This window comes from Hoplias malabaricus, chromosome 1 (genome assembly GCF_029633855.1).
Source record: "Hoplias malabaricus isolate fHopMal1 chromosome 1, fHopMal1.hap1, whole genome shotgun sequence".
Lineage (NCBI taxonomy): Eukaryota > Metazoa > Chordata > Actinopteri > Characiformes > Erythrinidae > Hoplias > Hoplias malabaricus.
In genome coordinates this window covers 61,001,373-61,021,606 of record NC_089800.1, presented here as the reverse complement: position 1 = coordinate 61,021,606, position 20,234 = coordinate 61,001,373, and the positions used below count along the sequence as shown (strand labels likewise).

General features: G+C 38.1%; 3 protein-coding genes across 3 annotated transcripts; 1 reads left to right on the top strand and 2 right to left on the bottom strand.

Moving 5' to 3' along the window:
* Window positions 1-2,667: 2,667 nt before the first annotated feature.
* vcpkmt (valosin containing protein lysine (K) methyltransferase) lies at window positions 2,668-7,071 on the bottom strand. The gene is made up of 5 exons (XM_066641105.1): window positions 6,641-7,071; window positions 4,182-4,295; window positions 3,927-3,999; window positions 3,474-3,593; window positions 2,668-3,359 (listed from the first exon to the last, which is right to left on the bottom strand). Exons 1-5 carry the CDS (start codon window positions 6,892-6,894, stop codon window positions 3,252-3,254), a joined length of 669 nt encoding a protein of 222 aa, XP_066497202.1. The 5' UTR covers window positions 6,895-7,071; the 3' UTR covers window positions 2,668-3,251.
* A 1,061-nt stretch (window positions 7,072-8,132) lies between these two features.
* Window positions 8,133-9,590, bottom strand: tex36 (testis expressed 36). Its single transcript, XM_066661248.1, has 4 exons — window positions 9,442-9,590; window positions 9,059-9,190; window positions 8,649-8,729; window positions 8,133-8,467 (listed from the first exon to the last, which is right to left on the bottom strand). Exons 1-4 carry the CDS (start codon window positions 9,490-9,492, stop codon window positions 8,159-8,161), a joined length of 573 nt encoding a protein of 190 aa, XP_066517345.1. The 5' UTR covers window positions 9,493-9,590; the 3' UTR covers window positions 8,133-8,158.
* Window positions 9,591-10,242: 652 nt separating this feature from the next.
* Window positions 10,243-19,797, top strand: edrf1 (erythroid differentiation regulatory factor 1). The gene is made up of 25 exons (XM_066680636.1): window positions 10,243-10,774; window positions 11,174-11,382; window positions 11,622-11,688; window positions 11,785-11,910; window positions 12,061-12,185; window positions 12,286-12,436; window positions 12,553-12,648; window positions 12,756-12,877; window positions 13,131-13,242; window positions 13,343-13,490; window positions 13,628-13,739; window positions 13,844-13,955; window positions 14,043-14,303; window positions 14,530-14,601; window positions 14,696-14,834; window positions 15,077-15,268; window positions 15,406-15,606; window positions 15,871-16,092; window positions 16,209-16,435; window positions 16,906-17,064; window positions 17,153-17,302; window positions 17,831-17,984; window positions 18,186-18,304; window positions 18,406-18,584; window positions 19,153-19,797. Exons 1-25 carry the CDS (start codon window positions 10,676-10,678, stop codon window positions 19,313-19,315), a joined length of 3,717 nt encoding a protein of 1,238 aa, XP_066536733.1. The 5' UTR covers window positions 10,243-10,675; the 3' UTR covers window positions 19,316-19,797.
* Window positions 19,798-20,234: the final 437 nt, after the last annotated feature.

The following is a 20,234-nucleotide window of genomic DNA, read 5'->3' as shown; positions in this document are numbered from 1 at the left end:
CTGTGGTGAGCACAGGAACATTCTCTGCATGGGAAAATCTGCAGCTGGGCCTTTTTTTTTTTTTTTAGAATGAGGAAACAGCAGGCCAACATCTCCGCCTTTAAGTTGCCTTGATGTAAGCTTTATGCACCAGTGTGTCTAAAGTTACTTATTATGTTGCTATCCCTCAGCTAGGACCTTAAAGGCAGCATGCCTTATAAACAGGCCCTATTTGCCAAAGGATGCTCCAAAAATTCCCTTAATACTATTTCAGAGACACGAATATGCCCAACACTTCCTTATATATAAATGTTGTGTTTGTGTGTACACGTGTATGTGTGAAATGGTCTAATTGGCAGTTAAAATAATCTATTGCTGGGGTTGCAGTTCTTCTCAACCATTTTATGTGTGGGTGGTGGGTGTATGCTTGTAGAAAGTGTTACTAGATTAATCTGATTAATGAGGGCACTGTGATCATGCAAGATGTGTAGAGAGAGACGTGCAAGATGTTTAGAGAGAGAGTAAATGTGTGGGAGTGGGTACTGATGTTGAATGATTTGTTCTTCTCACAGGTGAATTCCAGCTCAACGCATCTCACTGTATGATATTTAAAACAATATCTGAAACATATTAATTGTATGCATTGTGGATGTACTCCATACAGTGGGAGAAGTAGCCTACACTTCATCAGCACAGATGGCTCTGCTTGGGCTGTTAATGAGGTTTAACCCCAGCAGCCTGTGTGACCCCACCCTGCTCCCAATGTCTGGCAACAAGCTGCTGACTAGTCAAAAAAAAATCAGTGTTTTCAATAATAGGCCAAATATTTAATAATCTTTTTAAAAAATGGTGGGAGTTTAATGTATAAAAAAGACCATAATATGCTACTCATGCATTAGATTTATATCAATTTAGCTGATATATATATATATATATATATATATATATATATATATATATATATACATATATAAATATATATAAAAAGCCTGATAAATCCACTTGATTCAGCAAAGAAAATGTACAGATGTTATAATAATATAAATATATTAGCACATCTTGTTTCAGGTAATATGATTAAAAAAATCCATATAAACAGATAATTACTTAACAAAATAAATTAATTTATCTTCAGTATTTAAATTTATGTTAATTAAAAAACGGTTGCAAAAGTTTGGATATTATAATCCAGGGTTCTCAATGATTTTGTGTTGGTTTGTTTGTTTTCTTATGCAGGTTTGAAACTAAACACTGTATTTAATGTGTTACTAAAACATTAAAAGAAATACATAGTTTAAAAAGATATTTATAGGACATAAACATCCCCACGGTCTCATGAATAATAATAATATTCCTCATCATTCCAAATCTTCATTTTAATAGATCCATTCATAAATAGAGCAGTATTTTACAGTGGTTTAAAGGCAAATATTTGTATTTTTCATGTTGTAGTTCATAAGATTAAAGTTTGAACAAGTTTGTGAGGTCAGAACTTTCCAGACTGAAGTCAAGCATGGGAGGCATCAAATCCTTGAGCCTAGTGTGAGTATGACAGCAGTGATGTGGAAAAAAGTTTAGCAGATGGCTTACTGACGGATGCCAGTTAGTTACATGGATGGCTTCTCCAGTATAAATCAAGTAAAAATAAACAAGTTTGGATACTTGATTACAGCACGAAGTGAGTCATGGAGAGTGGAGCTTCGCAAAGTTTGACTTCACCTGTGAACATGCACAGGAAGGAAGTTATATCCAAAGTGAGCCTTTGTTGTGTGAGAAAGCAGCCAACTGAGGCATGTGTCAGAGATAGTTGTGCTGCTGTGTAAACAGACACTTTAATGAAAGGCAGTGAGGGGCCAGTGTTTGCCTCTGGGAGTGTGGGCCATGCTCCATGCTTTGGGCCTGTGAAAGAGCCCTAATCTCTCCGCTAATCTCTCTAGCGTTCAGAGCAGAATTCCCCTTCCACCCACCAATGGACACTAACGCTGTACACACTCCACCATCTGTCTGACTAGACCAGAGAAAAGGAGACATTATACTCAAAAGCAGACATGCAGAGGTGGTGAATCCAGGTCCAGAAAGTTAAAAATCCTTCTCTGTATTTTAAGTGAACTGTCATGACGGCTCTAAGCTGGGCTGCTGCTGAAATAACGGTAGGAATTTATATATATTTTTGTCTCCTCTGAAAATTCTGCATGTCGCCGACTGCTGGAGGCCCAAAGTAAAGTAAGCAAATGTCACATGAGAACTGTGCAGATAAGGATCAAAAATAGGAAAATCAATTCTTTAAAAAAAAAAATGTAATATTTCAAGCTGTCACATTTCAGCCCCCCCCCCCCCCCCCCCCAAAAAAACCTTCTGAACTTTAACATGATGCATGTGGCCCGTTTTTCCATTGCTCTCCACGTGTCAGTTCTGGTCAACCACTGCCTCCTGCTGTTAAAGATAAGCACTACACATTAATTACTTAACAAATATTCTGTAGGAATGTTTATGCCAATTTTACTGATTCTTAAAATTGAACCCGATTGACTGACTAACACTCTCTTTCTGTGTGTGTGTGTGTTATTTATATATATATATATATATATATATATAATATTAACCATGTACATCAGTCAGTGTCAGGTGAGGCTTACAGAAATTAAGAAAGCTCTCACATTAAATATATCCTTCAGCTTTCTGTGATCTAATTTGATCATTGAAATAAACATGCATAATTTAGTGAATATTTTGTAAAAAGAAATTAAAGAGACTACTGTTGAATGGATGTGTGTGTGCATGTCAAGCATAATTATCTTTTTTAAATGCAATATTTTCTCATAGATGCGTTTTCGAAATGGATACTTTGGTGAGGAAAATTCTACAGCGTTTCTAAATGGAGTCAATAGGCTCTAGACAGTTTCTAAATTCATACACAGAAACCAAGAGCATTGCGTAAGTCCACAGTGCCTGGAGAAACAGCTCAACTTTATATCAATGCTCTATTTTTAACATCAGGCATTCAAATCAAACTAACTTGTCAGCACAGACGACAGTATATTCAAATATTTAGCCTTCACTACCTTTTAAAGATCATGCCATTATTTGTAAAATAACAACACAGTTTGAGGTAATAGTTTTTATAAATTCCAAAATAACATCAATATTTTTAAACACAGATGTACAGATACCTTTATGAGCTTAGGATTTCCAAACAGTCCACCACTCTCACACCAACAGAATAAATCCCACAAAAACATGTTTCTTGTGCACGCATGCACACACACACAATGTTAGATTAAACGGCGGCGCAGGTGGAGGATGTGGATGTCAAGGCTGTTGAACTCAGGATCTTGTCTTTCAGTTGGAATCTCTTCAGAATCAAAATCTTGCATAAGCCGCTATACAATACAGGTAACAAGGACAAAAACTGAATGAACGAATGTCAAGTTTAAATTAAGACAAAAACTTTCATAAAGTACAACACAATCATCACATCAGCAATTTGCTCTCACCTCAAAAAACCTCCTCTCCACTTCAGGGTTTACTCCAACAGTGCGCTGCTCATAGCAGCAGATGATGCAAGTCTCAGGTGCAGCCAGGAGCTTCAGAGTCTCTACCAGGGGCTCCACCGACTGCAGGGTCAAGAGTTGTTCAGTATCCATTATCAATCCAGATTGCTGTCCAATTAAAAACATGTATCTCCATTTTTGTTTACATCACTTGAACAAAGCAGCTGTCCTTCACATTGTGTGAAAATTTCAGAATGAATGGACCAACAGAAATGCCCTTAAAAATGATGTGGAATAAAATCTTTTTCATTGAGTTCCACTGAAAGTTAGTAGGTTTTTTCCTTCTATAAAACTAAAATTCTGGGAGATACATGTTTTTATGTGGACAGTGAAGATATGTCAAACACTGCAAAACTTTGTGTCTTTATAAAGTACTTATTTTAAACAATGCATTACCTGCTCATAATAAATACAGTCAGCCATAAGAATGTAATCTGGATGTGGGAGAAAGTCATTCACATCTTCACCCCTTTAGAACAATCAGAAACAATCAGCATCTTTTGATTAAAATTTGGACAGAAACACTTCATTAAATAATTGATGTGAACAGGTGTGTGCAATAAAACACAACATCATATGTGATGCCCTGGGGGGTCTTTATTAAGACAAAACTGTAAGTGCTTTAATTAAGTGCTAGAAGGGAGTACAAACCATTTTAGTACCTTGGCTGTAATTGACCCTTTGCTAACTAGGTCTTGATTTTCCCTGATGTTCATTTCAAGAAGAGGCTGAAGATCCTCCAAATCGGTCACTGTGACATTTGCTCTGTGGGAATCAAAATGTTTGGATCAGCCAGAAATAAGAAATCAAACTTTTTCTAAGACAAACACAACTAACACCTGACTCAACCTGATCTCAAGTGAAGCCAGTGCAGATCAAGTTGTCCATGTGGTGTTTATATATATGCTAGAAGGCATATTATGACATAAGATATGAGCAGTCAAAGCCATGGCTGAGCACTTTGGCTTTGATTCAGTTGGTCCAAAGAAAAGTAAAAATCAGACAGATATGGTTTTCTCTCTAAAGAAACAACCTCATTAACTTTAAGCTTGGAGTTTTCCAGGTAAGCTCGATCTGCAGAGGAGTAGTGGAGGAGGGAGTGGATACAGAGTGGGGGTGGATGCTCATTTTCACATTTAAGACATTAGGGGATTTTCTTTAATTATAAAAATAATAAAAAAACAAAAAATCTAACAGCACATGTTGAAAATAATTATCCTGCTCACATCAGTTAATTCAGACATTGCCAGAAAAATTTTCAATTAATGCAGCAAAAACCAAGATTGTAAAGGGGATCCCATTTTTCTTTGGTCAATACAAGTAAATAACAAATAGGAGACTGCACAGATCATGTAGTAGAATTGTTACCTCGTAAAATAAGAGGTAAATTTAATTATCCAGCAACACAAACAATGGAACAAAGAACATTACTATTCTTCACTCATTCTAAAGTTAGACTCTTGATCCTTTACTGCTCTGCTTACTTTATGAGCCCCTTAAAAACTCTGTTCCATGCTCAGGACCGCTACAGACCACAACATGACTGGTATTTGGATCACTCAGTCCAGCAGTGATATTGTGTGTGGATTGAATGTTGAGTGTGGAGCGTCCCAAGCGTATAAGTGTAACGTTTAAAAATCCATCCATCCATTATCTGTAACCGCTTATCCAATTTAGGGTCGCGGGGGGTCCAGAGCCTACCTGGAATCATCGGGCGCAAGGCGGGAATACACCCTGGAGGGGACGCCAGTCCTTCACAGGGCAACACAGACACACACACATTCACTCACACACTCATACCTACGGACACTTTCGAGTCGCCAATCCACCTGCAACGTGTGTTTTGGACTGTGGGAGGAAACCGGAGCACCCGGAGGAAACCCACGCGGACACGGGGAGAAACGTTTAAAAATAATAATTATAAATAAATATTGGGGGACAAAATCTCCAAAAATACGGTTGTGTCAGATCCACTTGTACCAGCACAAAACATGCTAACACCACTGTGACCACATCAGTGTAACTAATGATTAGTGACTAATCATCACTAATATCTGCTCTGTGGTGGTCATGACCCTTGAAGAACTTGAAAAGGGGGAGCTAACCAAGGGTGAAAGGGGGTGAACCACGTATACATATCATCAGGAGGGCTACAGTCTGTACTGCACTATGAAATGCACCCATAGGTAACATGAAGCTGATACAATGCACACTGTGTAGAACATTAGTGTGTACAAATTAATTTGGCTAGGCAGTATAGAAATCTGCCCCCCCCCCCCAAATCTTAGAAACCAGTCATAACCTGCTGGTCCCATCACTGACCCTTGAGGGCATTATATTGGGGGGATGTCTAGGGTGTGTGAACATAGATTAAGGAAACAGACTAAGCTGAAGCGTTGGCATTAGTGAGAGCAGTGCTAAAACTGTACATTCTCTTTGAGAAGTACCCAGGAATTTCAACATGAGATCCTGCCCTCTGTCCAATCACATTACAGTCCCATGCTACTGGGTTGCTAGGTCCACAAACATAGCTTCTTGCAGCAATGGAATGACCAAGTGAATAAAGATAATGCTACGGTCTGCTCCATGACCAGAGACAGTGTAAAACGAGAGAAAATATTTACCTATTTAAGGTGGAACACAGAATATAAGCTCAGAAATACGCTGCAAATAAGTGTTTGACTAGTATGTAAAAGTACTCTTGGCTGTGCGTTTTATATGGATTGAGCTGTATTATATATTGAAACTGTATTATATTTCCTATCTTAAACGCTTGGTGTCAGTATTACAGATTGCTCCTTTAATCACATGTACATATCTTGCTGGTAGCCAGTTGGGCAGCCCATATTGGCCCAACAAGTTTGTTGGACGGTAAATCACTATAACTCTTTTCACCATTGTAATATATTTACATATATACATACACATACATGTGTGTTTTTGTGTGTGTTAATAATCACCCCTGCTAAATATGAGGGTGAGGTAAAGCCTGCTCTATCTGAGACAAAACAGTGACCGTCTTTAAAGTGCTAGATGTTATCAGTAAATCAGATAGTAAACAAAGAAACAGTATGCGTTTTTGTCAGATTTATCCATCAGTTGCAACTTACCCCAGAGAAGCTGCCATAATGCCCACCACTCCAGTACCTGACCCCAGCTCCAAGATCTTTTTACCAGACCATGTTTTTGAAGTACAAAATTGTTCAGTCTCTAGATACTTGGAGAGCACGATGGCCGCGTCCCAAACAACACAACCTACATCACCTTTACTGCACTGGTATATTTTCAGTACTGCGCCGTCATTCTTCTCGATTTCTCGAACAAAATAATTACTCGAATCCTCTTCGTCTGGCACGACCGCCATGTTGTTTCTTAGTAAAGATCAACCAATGAAACAGCGCGCTGAGACCTGAGCCGTGCCTGCCAATGCGGGTTGCCAGATTGTATATTTTATGTCTCTTATAGTGATGTTTATGGATAGTGAATGAAAGCATATTTCAAATAAACAAAAAAAAACATTTGTATGATCACAAATCTGCCACTTCGGCATGACGTGGAGAAGGAGGAAAATCAGAGCCTATCAGAATGCAACTGGCAGAATTCTAACTAGTGAGACCAGCTCAGAGCTGCTTAACGCGTCACCTTGTGGGCGGAGCGTCTGTGGCTGTTTGCCAAATATTTTGAGAGTTGAAACGCTTGGAGTCGACTCTGATCAAATAATGCATTTTAAAAAGATTATGACACATATCAGAAAACAAACACACTTACCTTTTTCTTTTACTCTCTCTCTCTCTTTGTTGATGTCAGGCATTGTTATGCCTAAAAACATTTTTAAAAAATCATAAAGGCAAGTCTTATGTTTAATTTAGTTGTTAATTTATTTATTGGGGCGGCATGGTGGCGCAGCTCCAGGGGCCTGGAGGTTGTGGGTTGAAGTCCCACTCCAGGTCAATTTTGGTGTGTTCTCCCTGTGTCTGCGTGTGTTTCCTCCTTGTGACTGTCTGTGAGGAGTGTGGTCTGTTCTCCCTGTGTCTGCGTGTGTTTCCTCCGGGTGACTGTCTGTGAGGAGTGTGGTGTGTTCTCCCTGTGTCTGCGTGTGTTTCCTCTGGGTGACTGTCTGTAAGGAGTGTGGTCTGTTCTCCCTGTGTCTGCATGGGTTTCCTCCGGGTGCTCTGGTAATCCTCCCACAGTCCAAAAACACACATTGGTTGGTGGATTGACTCCTCAAATGTGTCCATAGGTGTGAATGAATGTGTGAGTGTGTTTCACCCTGCAAAGGACTGGTACTCCCTCCAGGGTGTGTTCCCGCCTTGCGCCCAGTGATTCCGGGTAGGCTTCAGACCTACAGTGACCCTGAACTGGATAAGTGGTTTCAGCCAATGAATTAATTAATTAATTTATTTGTTACATTGTCATGTGCAGGTAGCATATAGGTCATGCCGAGGTCATCATCGTCCCATACCTGTACTCTTCCCACTTATACCTGCTGTATTGCTATTCAGTGAGGTATGCATACTAAGGTTTGCTTGAATAGAAATGTGAACAGTAGAATGAAAAATAATAGCCTTTACTAGAATCACAAAGCACAAAACAGTAGCTTTAATGTACTCTACTATGGTACAGTTATATCAGGAATGGTTAGAAGCTGCTAATACATCAAGAGGCACTTGCTGGTCTAGGTCATGCCTTCCAAACCACATGTTATGCCCCCCAGCCTGGGCCACAGCAGCCTGATTGGACCGTTGTAGATGGTTTCTGGGAAAGCGTCTCCATTTTGTGTCCTTGCCATTCTCTGTGCTCTCCCAGGGAATGAAGTCTGTCCCATAAGCAGAATGATTCCCCTTTTGGTCTACTGCAGTCATACAGTCATCATAACGGAGACACAAATGAGAGTTGTGCTGGCGACAGGCGTCTAGACACTTCTTGCGACCCAAACCCTAGACATACATATAAAATATGAAAAATAACACAATATACATAATAACATACAGATACTTTAATGAACGGACAGCAAAATAACTCAAGATAAAGTCTGCTATAGCAACTGCTTTACTTTTTTGTTTGTAGATCATCATTTGAATGTATATGTTAATTAGCACACTATGTTGAAGGGCTTACATGATCATACGTTTCAATCCTATCCTGCAGTGCAGCTCGGTTATCATGCTCTGAAAATGAATAGTGCCTTCCCATTGTTCCCTAAAAATAAACAGTTGAAAATGTAGATTATATGGTTTTACTAAAAAAAAGTAAACACTTTAATTATCATAAGTTATGGGTTGGTATAACACTGCTTCTGCTCTACACATGCCAGACTGGGGTTCAGATCCGAGCTAGGGCAGGATTGATCTAGTAATCAAGACTCCTGACTGTACATTAAACAAACACTGTAACAACAAAACAGTAAGTCACTCTGGACATGAGGAATACCATAATTATCATGACAAATAATCTTTAATTTATGCAAAATATATACTGCTAATATGGTTTGTATATTTTAAGGTAAGTAATATAATTAAGTTGTGTACATTTTCACGTTTAATTTTGGGATATCTCTCTGCTTGTACTATGGGATTGAGCACTGACTGGACCAGCATTGATCCTGTACTTGTACATGCTTCTCTTGATTTTTCAGACTGTTCCATACCAGCATGGGCAAACTAAAAAAAATAATAATAATTTTAAAATATATACATTAATAATAATAATAATAATAATAATAATAATAATAATAATAATAATAATAATAATAATAATAATAATAATAATAATAATAACACAATTATAAAAATTAAGATACAGAATATATTTTATATATGTAAACAATTTTTTTTGCATTTCTTATATATGCCGACATACATGTTTGTTAGAACATTATTATTTATCGCAAAGAAATGTTAAGATTCCTCACCCAGTTGCCATCTTTCTTCATATAACCGTATTTTTTGCTACCTTTGGTCATAATTGCCTGGCTAAAATAATAATAATAATCAAGTTAACATACAGTACAGCAGCAGATCTTCATAAAATTCTCTTGATGAAGGTATGCTGTCTGTGGGGCACTTTGCATTGGTGTATCCATGACAACAAAATACAAGCCTTCAGCTATTTGAGAGCAAATCCATTTATAATAAAAATGTAACTTTTATTTAAATAAGAAACAATTTTAGAATATTGTGCTTGGATTTCCTAAATAATACATAATTAGAATATAATTAGCTAAAGATTTACTGTGTGTAAAGTTGATTAACCTCATTAAATACTTCCATTTTAGAAACATTTCAGAATGAACTGTTGACGTGATGTTCAGTCGTGGAAGTTAGAAAACAAGAAAAGTATATTAAAAGAAATCAGTAAAATACATTTTTTTTTATTTATTTATCAGAGCGCTGTTTTCTAGAAATTTGGGCTGACTATAAATGTATCTTTGCTCCCTATTTAGTGCACTACATAAATATGAAATGTGCTTCCTGTCTTCTAAGAGTGCTCAATATCATAGCTAAATAGGCTTTTAATATAAGATAAAATATATGAATTGTTTGAAATTAGATGTATAATTCACAATTTTAGTGTATTGGGCAACGGATTATATCATGACTTAAAGTGTGCCCTGCAGAGGGAACAGGCCGCCATTTAGGATTTGTCCCTTGAATTTCTTTTTTTTTTTTTTAGAACTTTGTGCCGACGTCATGTTGTATATCCGGGGAACGAGAGTGCAGCGCTAGGGACGGCTCAGTGTGAGTTAGTGAAGGTGGAATAACACACAGCGAGAGGCAGTATTTTCTCAAATTAGACATAAACAGTTCGTTTTTTGTAAAATCGTTTACGTTCACCCTGCAGGAACTAATGTGTCGGGCAGTTCTGAAAATATACCGTTTGTAGCTTAGCTGGATCGGCATATAAGTTCTCGACCTAAAGCGACTTCAGTCACACAACAAAAACAGAAGCTATGTCGTTAAAGGCATGCCACTGTGTGTAGTAGGTTAGAGATCCTGATCAATGACACATTCTGGACACTTAGTCTCTTTCATCGTACGAAAGTTACTGTAGCTTTATTTGCCAGAACGTCGTGAAACCTTGCTCGAAGTTTCTGGATGGCTCGGAGAGTTTCCTGAAGCTTTCACTGAACTGCTGTAAAATAAAAAATGAGCTCTTCTGACGCAGAGAATACCCCTTCTGTGTCTACACACCACAGACTTGAAGAAGTGGATCGTGACATCGCTGGAAATGAGAACACAAAACAGGTAACCAACCTTCCTGAAACTCTTTAAGATGTAATTAGCTACTGTAGTAGTAAGACTAACTGTGGCACCTTGTATTGTGTCTTTCAAGTTGAAAAAAAGATATACGAGTGCAATGAGTATGGGTAAACATAGAGCTGAATTTAATATAAACTGAGGTGTTATTAACCTTTACACCGGCTCCTCAGGTTGCAACTCACACAGATGTTATTTAACCAGTTGCATTTTTGTTCAGTTATGTCTGTAAGTCAGAACATCTATTTACTTTTACTTCTAGTTGTAGTTTGGAAAGGTATCTACCTTGTGCAGTTATTCCACTGGAGTAGGCTATTATTTAATAGTTTATTATGATTTATTAATTTCTTCTGCACGTATAAGCATTGCTTTGCATTTGTTGTTCAGAGAGCAGTGGAATGTCTTGGTAACAGTGAGGTCAAGAGTCGTGCAGTCGTGAAATACTCTGCTGCACCACCTCCAGCCACCTATGCATTACTTCAGGAGAAGACAGATCTTAAGCTACCTCCAGCAAATTGGCTGCGAGAGAATGCCCAGCTCGGTTCTGCTGGGACCACAGTGCTTGGTTCCAGCAGCAAGAGTAAGCCCTTCTCCAGGTAGGACTGCTAGAACATCTCATGAATGTTTGTGACACAACTGTAAAATTGGTATACAAGGTTATACTGTTGTACAGAAGAACAGTTAAAATTGTGCCTCTGAGTTTATAATTACTGCATATAGAAAAGGCATATAAGAAGGTACAAATCTGGTTATTTGGACATTTCCTTACATGTAAATCACAACACTTTCGAAGCCAAAATGTTTGCCTTTATTATTTGATTGTTTGTTTTTAAAGTTTCGGTATGGCCTATGACTTCATTGACTCCATTGGCAATGACGTTGATGTGGTATCTGATTCAGAGGTAATTTGTTTTTATTAAATGCTGACTGATATTTTGTTTTCTACTGCATGCTGGATAAGTAGTCATTTTTTAAATGTGTGAATCTTTCTTTGATAGAACATAAAGAAGCTGCTGAAGATCCCATACAGTAAATCTCATGTGAGCATGGCAGTGCACCGGGTGGGTAGAACTCTGTTGCTGGATGAGCTTGATATTCAAGAACTCTTTATGCGGTCATCACAGGTGAGCAGATGCCATTTAACTTAGATCATGTGCTTCACTTGCTTTCCAGTTTCTCTTGCTATAATCTGAGTGCCTTACCACCCCCACAAGGAACTACACATTTCTGAACTACTTCACCTGCATCAGTTTTTCCTTATTCCTCTTGTACAGACTGGAGACTGGACATGGTTAAAGGATCTTTACCAGCGTCTGATTGACCAAAAGTGGCAGAGAAAGAAGAAAAGTAAAGAGCACTGGTATGAAAAGGCCATCTTGTCTAAGTTCCTGTACTACAGGTGAGCTGAAAACTAGATATAACTTGCACTTTGAAAGTTATGAAACGTGCACTTTGCTCATTTAATCCAAGTAATAACAGTGATTAATCCTGTGTTTTAGTATAAACGGTGATGATGTTGCTGAGCCTGTGCCTTCTGACTCAAAGACCTGTGCCGAGACAGAAGAGGGAAGTGCAGAGTATGGACCATCATGGCCTGCTACGTTCACCAGCTCAACCTCTGAAACAAATCAGTCAACTATTCCCAGTGAAGTATGAATATTTTTAACACTGTGTATGTGTGCATTCCACTCTGTATGTATGTGTGAGAGAAATAGAGCATGGGTAACATCCATATTTTTATTCTTCTTTCATCTTAAATCTTCTAGGAACGAGTGGGTAATTCTTATGCTCTTGGCCACGTTGCTGCTGTGCCTAAAGAACAGAACCTGCCCACACTATTTAACGAGGGAGAGAACAGCCAGGTAACTATGTTTTCTGACTAGCCCAGGAAAGTGAGAGTTTTGGATAATTGTTTTGTTATGTTACTTGTAAATTTTTAATGTAATAGTTCTGCATTATATTTTTACAGGGTTTGAAGAATGATTTTGTACGGAACATCCTCTGGACATTTGAGGACATTCATATGCTTGTGGGATCTAACATGCCTATCTTTGGAGGAGGGCGTTATCCAGCTGTCAGCCTGCGGCTCAGGTCAGTGTTCATGTCAATGTTTATTTATTCTTCTGCTTTGTTGAAAGCAGGGCAGTATGCTATATTTAATTGTGTTATGTATTTTATGTGGTCTGTAATTGTCTAGTTATACACAACTAAAAAAATATCTCCAGTAGTTTCAAGTTCTGTAGTTCCTTTTAGGTGAATTGGAGCTGAATTCATTTTAGATATTTATTGTTAGGCTTAAATCTGGTGTGCATCTTTAAACTTTTATTTCCATCTTTGTCTCAAGGGATAACAACAAGCCAATCAACATTCTCACTGGTATTGATTACTGGTTGGACAATTTGATGTGCAATGTGCCAGAGCTCGTCATGTGTTTTCATGTTAATGGCATAGTACAGGTAAAATATTGCGCTCTTCCTTTTTCTGTTCTTCTAAGTGATAACAAGAGTGTGAACATGCTTCCATACTACATTCATGTATTTGTGTTTCTCTTAACAGAAATATGAGATGATAAAGACGGAGGACATCCCTGATTTGGAGAACTCAACGTTTTCCACTCGAGTTGTGAAGGACATTGCGCAGAATATTCTTTCGTTTCTGAAGTCTAACTGCACCAAGGAGGGGCACACATATTGGCTCTTTAAGGGTTAGTGATTGATGGTAGTGATATCTTTGGAATACCTTTGTGTGGTTTGAACTGTTTATTGAACAGGCATGCTAAAGTATATTAGCATTATAGTCTGTCCCTAACTCTCTCTCTCTCTTACGTCTGTTCTCATCTAGCCAGTGGAAGTGACATTGTAAAACTGTATGACTTAACAACTTTATGTGAAGAGGCACCTGAGGAGAAATGCCAGAATCCTTTCACTCTGCCTGTGGCTGTGCTCCTATATAAGTATGTGTGGTATTTAGAAATTCATTTCATGGAATGACTTCTACAGTGTTTTGTCCTTTATCAGTCAGCAAATTATTCCAATATGGACTTTCTATATTCTATAGGGTGGCCAGCAATATGATGCTGAAAAAGACCCAAAATAGCAAACAATATGGGACCATCAGAACTCTGTTACTAAACTGTGTCAAACTTTTAAATGAGGAGAAACATCCTCAGGTACTTTTAGTATTATACCTATATTCATTATTTTTTCAATTCATTTCTCAGTGAAGTAAAATGTTCTTCTTCTGACTACCTGTTTAGATAATTGCTTCAGCTCACTACATGCTGTCAGAGCTATTCCAGCTTGATGACTCAAGCGAGGAGGAGGGCAATGGAGAGTCTCTGCGAAACGGGGGCTCAGAAGACAGCTACAGTGATGACGAAGATGATGAGGAGGAAGATGAGAGCTGCTCTTACAGTACATCATCAGAACCTCCAGAGGACTGCAAAGCTGTGGCAGTCATTAAGTCTGTGGGGGAGCTCTCTGTTCCTGAAAAGTATACGTCAACTCACAAGTTAAGGGTATGTTACTCTTGAGATTTTTCCTTCCCTAACACACATTTTCAAGCACTTCATACACTTTTTTTCCCCCAAACTAATCCACCTCCAGTCATGGATCAGTTCGTCATATGTAAAATTAGATGATTGGATATAAACAGCTGACTAAGTACAGATCCACATTGACACATGTAATATGATTCTCTCTAATAAATAATAAATACTTGTTAATTTATTTTTCCCCAAACAGCCCAACTTGTCGATTCCTTTACCTCAGGACAAAGAAGAGAAATGTAGACTTGTTCTTAGTTACGTTCTGAAGGTGAGGTTACCTGGATAACACACTTGTGAAATATTTTGAGTGTATTGTCCAGATATTTTCAGCAGAAAGCCGACTCTTCTAGTATGTGCTGTAGGGGCTGAAAGCTGTGGACAGCAGTATAAAGAAGGAGAGCGACCTGCCAGCAGCTGACCCCAACACTCCCATTCCTCTAAAATATGAAGAGAGTGGAGCTAGGGCTGTGGAGAAAGAGATCGCTTTGCTACTGGACAGAGGTCAGTCTCAGCTTCTACACGTAAAGGCCCACAGGAATTACATTTTGGCTAGAGTCCTCCGTGACACCGAGTGTACATTTTTGCTTTGTCCAAGTTTCCAAAGAGAGAAGGAAAGATGGCACTAAAATATAAATTTGAGGCTTATCAAAGTATTGTTTTTTTAATCTATTGTTTATTTTTTATTCTGTATTTTATTGTTAGTAAGGTATTTGCTTAACGTTATCTTTTATGCTATGGCATAGCTGCTCCACGTGGTGAGGGACTCAAGTTACCCATGCGCTCAGGCATGCTGCCTGGATCCTGGCAGCACCAAATGAAGCTGCAGCTCTTCTTCAAGGCCTCAAAAGCCTACTATGTGCTGGCTGAGGCTGCCACAAACTTGCTGAAGTATGGCCGTGCTCTGCGCTACATCAAATTGGCCTTACAGTGCCATGGTGAGAGGAGAAAAAATCAGCAACTGAAAGAGATCATAAATACTGATTACTCAGAAAATCTCTGGAACTTTCTGATACATAAATATTTTCAATTTTATGTTCTCTCTCTCCTTACATCTTTCCCTCTCTGCATGTAGATGGGTATTGTGCTATAAGCAGTGGGTTGCACCCACGTGTTCTGCTGTTTCACAGTCAGTGTCTGTGTCTATGTGGGGATGTGCAACTGATGCTGGCCCAGAATGCCTCCAATAGAGCTGCCTATCTGGAAGAATATAATTACCAAACCAGAGATGATCAGGAAATCCTTCACAGCCTTCACCGTGAAAGCCCCTGCCAAGGTTTCAGTTTAATCTTTTTTTTCCATGTAAAAATAAATGAATTTGTTTTGTGTAGAATACAAATTAAAAACTTATTATGTATTACTAATATAGGTATATACAGAATCTATTAATGGCATTCATCTAAAGAGTATTTGCTCACTATGGTTTTGTTTTATAGGCTCTGGTCAAAAATTATTTTGGTCCACATAAGCTTTTGGCTGATTATTAGCACAGTAGCATTGGGAAATGTGTTTACCAAAAATCTTTTTGTGTATCTCACAGCCTTTAATATGGCTACTGACCTGGCCACTGACCCAGAGTACCAGCTGTTTGTCAGCAGTAAGTGTTATGAGGCTGCCCATGACATTGTAAGCTCGGAAGCTCTAAAGGACCTTGGACAAGAGCAACTGGCTCGGGTTCTGAAGAGGCTCGGGAACATCCGCAACGAGATGGGTGTTTTCTACATGAATCAGGCTGCAGCTCTGCAGACAGAGAAAGAAGAGGGTTAGTGTTTGTATCTGTATTTGTATTTCATGCAGACTTTTGGAAATTTTGAAGAAACTTTGCACTGCAGTATTTAATATTTTCTTCTCTCTAATCTACTACCTTCCCTCGTGTAGTGAGAAGAACTGTAAGCCCAGCTGAGCAGGAACTGTGGAAGAAAAGTTTCTCATATTTTGAAAAGGGTTTACAGAACTTTGAGGTCATTTCTGACTCAGTGAATAAAGCCCTCCTGCTGTGTAACATCGGCAGACTGATGCGCATCTGTGCCCAGGCCCACTGCACAATGACCGCAGATGACAGTCGAGGAGAATTCTCACCTGAGGAGGCTCTCTACTACAATAAAGTAAACACATACATTCACTCAATTTGCAAAGATGATTTACTAACCACTAGAAACAGGTAACAAAGATTCACATTAAAGTGCAAAGTGAGTTCTCAGCTAATGGGTTTGAAAAAATTATGCACATACTAGGGCAGCTTGGAGAATATCACCCTGTGATAAAGTGTACACCCATATACTTAGTGATCTAATTAACTCTAAAATTAATCTGAACAAGTCTATTGCTAGAGAACATTTCAAGGGTGCGTTGATCTTATTTTCTAAGACGTTTTGAAGGGTAGATTAATTTTATAGACTGAAACAATTAAGTTGAGTCTGAGGATTTCTTGAGGGAGTGACAACAGCAAGCAATGGCAGTCTGCAGCACATGAAAATAAAGTGACATTCACATAACATGATGTTTATTATTAAATGGTTGCAGTTGTGGTTCTTTTACTAAAATGTACTGTAACTATGACTGTATCTCTGTGTAGGCTGTAGATTACTATCAGAGGGCTATGAAGTGTCTTGGCAGTAGAGAAAGCCATGCAGCAGTATGGGACTCTGTTAACTGGGAGCTCTCAACCACATACTTCACTCTAGCCACACTGCTGCAGGATTATGCCCCTCTGTCTCGCAAAGCCCAAGAGCAGGTGAGACACGTGCAAACAGTTTTTTTTCTCGTGTGTTTATGAAGTATAAAAGCTTGTTTATATTCTTGATGGTTTCTGTTTGTTTCAGATTGAGAGGGAAGTAACAGAGGCGATGATGAAATCTCTACGATATTGTGACCTCCACACAGAGTCAGCGCGTCAGCCGCTCTACCAATACAGAGCAGCTACTATCCACCATAGACTGGCCTCTATGTACCATAGTTGCTACCGTAATCAGGTAAAAACATCAGGTTATTTACTCAGTTATTTACGTGTGTAATTATTCTGTTACATAGAAATAGAAAGCCTGCTGTGGAATTGTTATAATCACATTTTTTGCAGTTAAAAACGATAAATGACTTTGTTCCTATGTTTGTTTGTATGTTTTAGTACAAGAGATTTTGCCAAGTAGTTTGCTCAAAGCATCCACTAGTGCTAAGCTTACTAATATTACTAATGTCAGTTTCACCTGTGAATTTTGCTTGCATATGTTGAGTCACACAATATGCATTTTGGTATTAATCATATTTGTACAATTGCAAGGACTGGATATAGCTCTGGTTTATCAAGAGAGACAAAATGTAACTTAAAATAAAGTTTTACTTGAACAAGACAAGTACAGTCAAAGCAACAGCATGCAAAAAGCTAGTTTTCACAGTTGGACTTTTTATCATTTGAAAGAAGAGGTTAGGGTTAGGATTAAAAAATTAGTTACATTTATTTATTAATGTTAAACATATTTTAAGTGTTTTGACTTTGTCCACAGGTAGGTGATGAGAGTTTACGTAAGCAGCACAGGTCTCTAGCAGAGCTCCATTACTCAAAGGCAGTGCGTCTGTTTCTCAGTCTGAATGACGCACCCTGTGAACTGCTCCGCACACTGCTGGAGAGAGTGGCTTTTGCTGAGTTCACCATGACAGGTCAGTTTCAATACATATCCACAAGGATATGATGTGGTCATTATTAACTTACTTAAAATATTGCTTTTAAAAATGCAATGTTTATTTAAATAGCCATTCTCACTTGCTTTATTTGTATCATAAGAAAAAAGGATAGTATAAAGTTTAGAATGCAATATGCTTTTAGAAAATGTTGTGTCTGTGTGCATTTATGTGTTTCAGGGCAGAACAGCAGTGCAGTGAAACTAAAAACTTTGACAGGTGCTCTGGAGATCATGAGGGAGACTCGCCATGCTTTTAGAATAATTCACAAAGAACTACAGGAGCAAGAGCAGCAAGAGGTACACATGCTTGCACAGAGGCCTCTTGGTTTTCCCTTAACTTTATATGACCAATAATCTGGGTAAAAATATTTTCTATGTATATTTACATGTACCTATAGACAGCAGCCTTAGAAGACAAGAGCAAACCTGAAGAGTCCTGTGAGGCCTTTGATAATCCTGCTTCTTCAGGGCTTAACACAGAGGAAGTTCTGAAGCTGATCGGTGTATTTGAGCCCAGCATCTCCTTCCTGCTGTTGCAGCTAGTCAAACTCAGCACTACCAGTAAACGCAAACCTAGGTGAGGGAGAGCTTTTATTACATATTTTACCGTTTACTTTATTAAAAATAATAATTATTTATATGAGTGGTTAAATGTGAAATGGTTTATTGTAGAAAATCTAATTTCTTAAGTGGTGATAAAATAAGTCATGGACAGTGATGCGTGCAATGTGTATATATCAACATTAAATTTTACTACTGAGAATAACCTGAACTGCCATGTTTTTATATTTATTAATGTTGTGAAATTGTAAAATAGGTGACCGTCCACAAAAACCCTGTGTACCTTTCTGTCCTAAATGGATTGTAAAACATACAAAAATGTTATGTCAAAGATATTATATGATAAAATTAATGCTTAAAATTCCCATTATGATCACTATGATCATTTATGTGTAGATTTTTCTGTAGAACGGAACGGTTAACAGCAGACAACTCTGAATCATTTTTTTTACCTTGTTAATATTTGAATTATGCATTTTTTGTTACTGTAATTTTCTTTTCATTCAGGAGGATAGACAAAACCCTGATGTTACCTGTTTAAAAAGAATGTATTTATCATTTGTGTGTGTGTGTGTGTGAAACAGCTGTAAAGAAGAGGAACAGGTGAAGGTCTATAAGCAGGTATACTCTCAGCTGTTGCGAGCAGAAAAGAATGCCACCCTGACTCAGCGAGTTGGCCTTTATTTGGAACTTCTGGATCAGCTCAGCCCATCAGCAGAAACTGATGAAACAGGACCATCTGTGTAAATGGTGCTACCAAAAGTGTAACCGGTGAAGAGGTGTCAAGCTTTCAGGAATTGGACTTTTTCATTGAAACCTAGCAATGTGAATACTCCTCACAAGCAGTGCATTGCTTTTTTCACTCATTAGATTTTCATCCAGGCACAAGGATGACTACAAAACTTAGTTTTTTACTGAAAAAAATGCAAAAGAAACTTTGCAAAGAATCTTCTTGTTTGGTGTGGTGAATGTTTTCTAAAGATTACTAATGTCAAACAGTGAAAGTATTAAATTCTACTTTCCAAATGAGAGAAAGGACAATGTTGTCATTGTTTCACTGGTGCATAAATGAGCTCATATTTGTTGATAATTCCGAAGGGGTAGTATTTTCAGATATAAACAGAACTTTGAAAAAGTGCAATAAAAATCATGTCCAGCGGCAGGCTCCATTTAAGGAGCCCTGTCCAGGTTGCAATGTTTTGTATGAATGTGAATGTTCACTTGACTGTTTAGATCCTTTATTAAAAGTTTGAAAGTTCTTTAAATGTGTGTTGAGTTTTTTTTTTTGCCCCCACCCCCCCGATTGTGATAGTTAAAACACACACACACAGCATTACACAAATGCCTTGAAGTGCTGCTGTTGCAAGTTATGTCCTAAAATAGGTTTAATGTGCAAAATAATGAACAAAGACTAACATTGTGTTGTAAATATACAGACTAACAAAGCTGGTTACATTGAAATGTTGGTGCCTATTTCACACATTCATAAAATATTTCATAATGCCACCATGATGACCAATTATTTTAAGCAAATAAGAAAGATGACTAAATGTGAAGAAGAATGACTGTACTGTAGTCAATAAAGATCAATAGAAGTGATCATTAATTGTATCCTGTGAAACCACGCCGCCTTCTGAATAAACGGGTTATTGCACGACGAATTCAG